The 4,052-nt window shown below is 38.5% G+C and overlaps 1 gene segment (V, D, J or C); it reads right to left on the minus strand.

The window, feature by feature from the left end:
• Nucleotides 1-407: 407 nt before the first annotated feature.
• Nucleotides 408-1,031, minus strand: LOC114633267. The segment is given in 2 exon segments: nucleotides 408-733; nucleotides 939-1,031. Coding segments are annotated over 2 exon segments (360 nt in total).
• Nucleotides 1,032-4,052: the final 3,021 nt, after the last annotated feature.

Here is a 4,052-nt window from a genome sequence, read left to right on the forward strand (position 1 = left end):
GCATAGAGAACTTTTTACTAGAGTCATGAATCTCTGAGTCTCTAGTCTTTGAGGGACAGGTATAAACTATTTGCTAAGGGTTCATACAATGCCTCTTCTGAATTTCCAGCAATTATTAGGGTACAGAATAATCAACCTTTTTTTTCCTGTCCATCCAGAATAAAAATTTCTCTGGTTGCAGTACACTGGAAGATGATTGTCTGATTATATAAGGACAACTGTAGGCTATGTATTCTGCTAAAATACAGTGAAGAAAATCAACAAGTCATGCATAATTTTGGGAATTTTTCATCCCACATATTCCTGTAAATTCATACCTGGCCGCATCTGAGAAACACTTTGAAGACAGTTGTAGAACTAACAAAAGCAGCTAAAGAAGCCCAATCTCACACTTCTGCTTTCCTAGTGGTTTTTGCTATGGTCTATATCACTGTGAGAGGCTTGTTGTTACCTTGTTGACAGTAATACATTCCAAAATCTTCTGGATCCACACTGTTGATTCTGAGAGTGAAATCTGTCCCTGATCCACTGCCACTGAACCTGGAGGGGATCCCAGAGATGGTCTGGGAAGCATACTTGATGAGAAGTCTTGGAGTCCCATGTGATTTTTGCTGATACCAGTGTAGGTAGTTGTCAATATTCTGGCTTGCCTTGCAGGAGAGACTGACACTGTCTCCTGGAGTCACAGACAAGGTGGCTGGAGACTGAGTCATTACAATGTCACCTCTAGATGCTGGAAAAATAGAAAAATATTAGTAACACACAGCATTAAATATGAAAGACACTTCTAAACTACTTAGAAAAATAAAAGACTTTTATTGTATCAGTTTCTTTAAACAGGAAGTCAAAACCCATGTGGTACTGGCTGCTGAATAAAGCAGGAAAATGTCACAGTTAAATAATATTTCTACTTTATTGCCATGTCCAAGCAGTAATACCTGAAATCCAGAATAGCAGAAGTCCAAGGAACTGAGGTATGGACATCATCTTTGATCTTTCCCTGAGTTTGTGTGGATCATGATATAGCTCTGAGAAAGAACTTCTTATAATACTCTAAGGAGCAGGAACACTGAAAAGAAGATGTACTTATGCAAATCCTACTGACTTCATAAGATTTGTAATAAGATCTTGCCAGAAGAGCAGGCTCCAATGCCTTCTTAGAATACTTAGCCTTTGCTGATTGCCTGAAGTAAGGTTGAGATTTAAAAATGACTTAGCTTCTACTTACTTGGTTACATAGCATAGTCTAAGGGATACATTTAATAGTTTAAAATGAAGATCATATCTTATCCATGGTTTTATTCCAGACTTATGTTGTTTTCCTTGATGTTTCTTTCTATTCCTTTTTTTCCTTAGATATATTCTTTATTTACATTTCAAATGTTATCCCCTTTCCCACTTCCCGCCACTGGAATGCCCTCCCTCCCCCTGCTTCTATGAACATGTTATTACACCAAACCACCCACTCCTACCTATGGGCACTTGATCTTTGACAAAGGAGTTAAAACCATCCAGTGGTATTGTTGCTCTCCTCATGGTGCCACAATCACTTTCAGATCCTTCAGTCTTCTCTCTAACTCCTCCATTGGGAACCCTTGATCAGATCAATGGTTGGCTGTGAGCATCCACCTCCGAATATGCCAGACTGTGGCTGACCACTAAGGAGACAGATATATCTGCCTCTTGTCAGCATGCACTTCCTGACATCCACATCAGCATCTACCTTTGGTGACTGGAGCTTTCCAGGGTCTAAACCACCAACCTGGGAGCACATGATGGGGGGACCCATTACTCCAGCTGTATATGTAGGGGAGGATGGCCTTGTCAGGCATAGGTGGATGAGGAGATCCTTGGTCCCATGAAGGCTGGACACAGAGTGTGGTGTAATTGGAGAGTGGGGAGGTGGGAGTGGGTGGGGAGATAGAGGCACTTCTTCATAGAAGCAGTAGGAGAGGCGATGGGATAGGGGTTTCCTGGGAAAGAGGGTATGGAGTAAGGGGATAACATCTGAAATGTAAATATATTATCCAACAAAAAAAAAATCCAGTGGAAGAAAGACTGCATTTTTAACAAATGCTGCTTGCTCAATGGTGGTCAGCATGTATATGAATGCAAATTGAACCATTCTTACCTTCTTGAAAAAAAGCTCAAGACAAAGTGGATCAAGGAACTCCCCCATAAAACAAGATAATCTAAAACTAGTAGAAGAGAAAGTGGAGAAGAGCCTTGAACACATGGGTACAGGGGAAAAGTTCCTGAACAGAACACCAATGACTTATGCACTAAGATCAAGAATTGACGAATGGGACTTCATAAAATTGCAAAGCTTCTGTAAGGCAAAAACCACTATCAATAAGACAAAACAGCAACCACTAGCTTGGGAAAAGATCTTTACTAATCCTACATCTGGTAGAGGGTTAATATCTAATATACAAAGAACTCCAGAAGTTTGACTCCAGAAAATCAAATAACCCTATTAAAAAATATGGGAGAAAGCTAAACAAGGTGTTCTCAACTGAGGAATATCAAATGACATAGAAGCACCTAAAGAAACATCCTTAGTCATCAGGAAAATGCAAATCAAAACAACCCTAAGACTCCACCTCACAGCACTCAGCATGGCTAAAATAAAAAACTCAGGTTACAGCAGATGGTGACAAGGATGTGGAGAAAGAGGAACACTCCTCCATTGTTGGTGGGATTTCAAGCTGGTACAACAACTTTGAAAACCAGTCTGGTGGTTCCTCAGAAAATTGGACATAGTATTACCTGAGGACCCAGCTATACCACTCCTGGGCATATATCCAAAAGATGCTCCAACATATCACAAGGAAACATGCTCCACTATGTTCACAGCACCATTATTTATAATAGCCAGAAGCTGTAAAGAATCCAGATTTCTTCAAAAGAAGAATGTATACAGAAAATGTGGTACATTTAAACAATGGAGTACTACCCAGCTACAAAAAGCAATGACTTCGTGAAATTCTTAGTGAAATGAATGAAGCTAGAAAATATTATCTGGAATTCCTGAATGAGGTAATCCAACAACAAAAGAACACATATGATATCTACTCAGTGATAAGTGAATAGTAGTCCAGTTGTTCAGAATACCCAAGATACAATTCACAGACCACATGAAGCTCCAGAAGACGGAAGAACAAAGTGTAGATGCTTTTGTACTTCTGAGAAAGGAGAACAAAACACTTAAGGTAGGAAACACAGAGACAAAGTGTGGAGCAGAGACTGAAGAAAAGGTCATGCAGAGACAGCCCTACCTGGGGATCTAAACCTTGATGTGTTTTACAGTATGGGTTGAAGCATCTAAAAGCATCTGAACATTCAAAGAAACAACAATGTATAAAGCTAAAGTGATATTACACAATAGAAATTTCATTAACAAGAAGTAAGAAATTCAAGATGTTTTATGAAGACATAGTTCTCAAGAAGGAGAAATAAAACCTTTTTAAATGTTTATAATCTTCCAGAATAGAAAAGAATTTCAGAGGTTGAGATATCAAAATATTTTTAGTACATTCCAAATAAAAACTGAAGAGTACATCTTGCATGTCTTTCCAACAAGAGTGAGAAGGGTGTCAAAGAAGTATTTCTAGAATGTTCAAACAAATTCTTTCCATAATACATGTTTTTCATGCTACTTAAAAGACCACAATTGTGAGATAGTCAAGATAAAGAGAGAAATTTCTATAAGTTCCACTTAAAGAAACCACCGTTCTTGTTGCTTAGGCCATATAACCAAGGTAGAGTATATGTCTTATATAAAAACTATGTCTGAGGTTTTGAAAAGCTTCAATAACTGTAACATAAACTACCAAGTCTCTTGAGAAATGAGGATAGGAGTAAAGAAGTGCCCCAGTTCACTGCATGTGTGAATGCAATAACTATAAAATCACTGTGCAGTTTTCTATAACAGGTTAGAGATATCACTACTACATTATCCAGTTACACCATTCATGTGGGTATACCTAAAGGATTCTATAGCCTACAACAGACATAAAAGCGCATCCATGAATTTTGCAGCTCACTCACAA

The sequence above is a fragment of the Grammomys surdaster genome, unplaced genomic scaffold (assembly GCF_004785775.1).
Source record: "Grammomys surdaster isolate TR1022 unplaced genomic scaffold, NIH_TR_1.0 573, whole genome shotgun sequence".
NCBI classification, from domain to species: Eukaryota; Metazoa; Chordata; class Mammalia; order Rodentia; family Muridae; genus Grammomys; species Grammomys surdaster.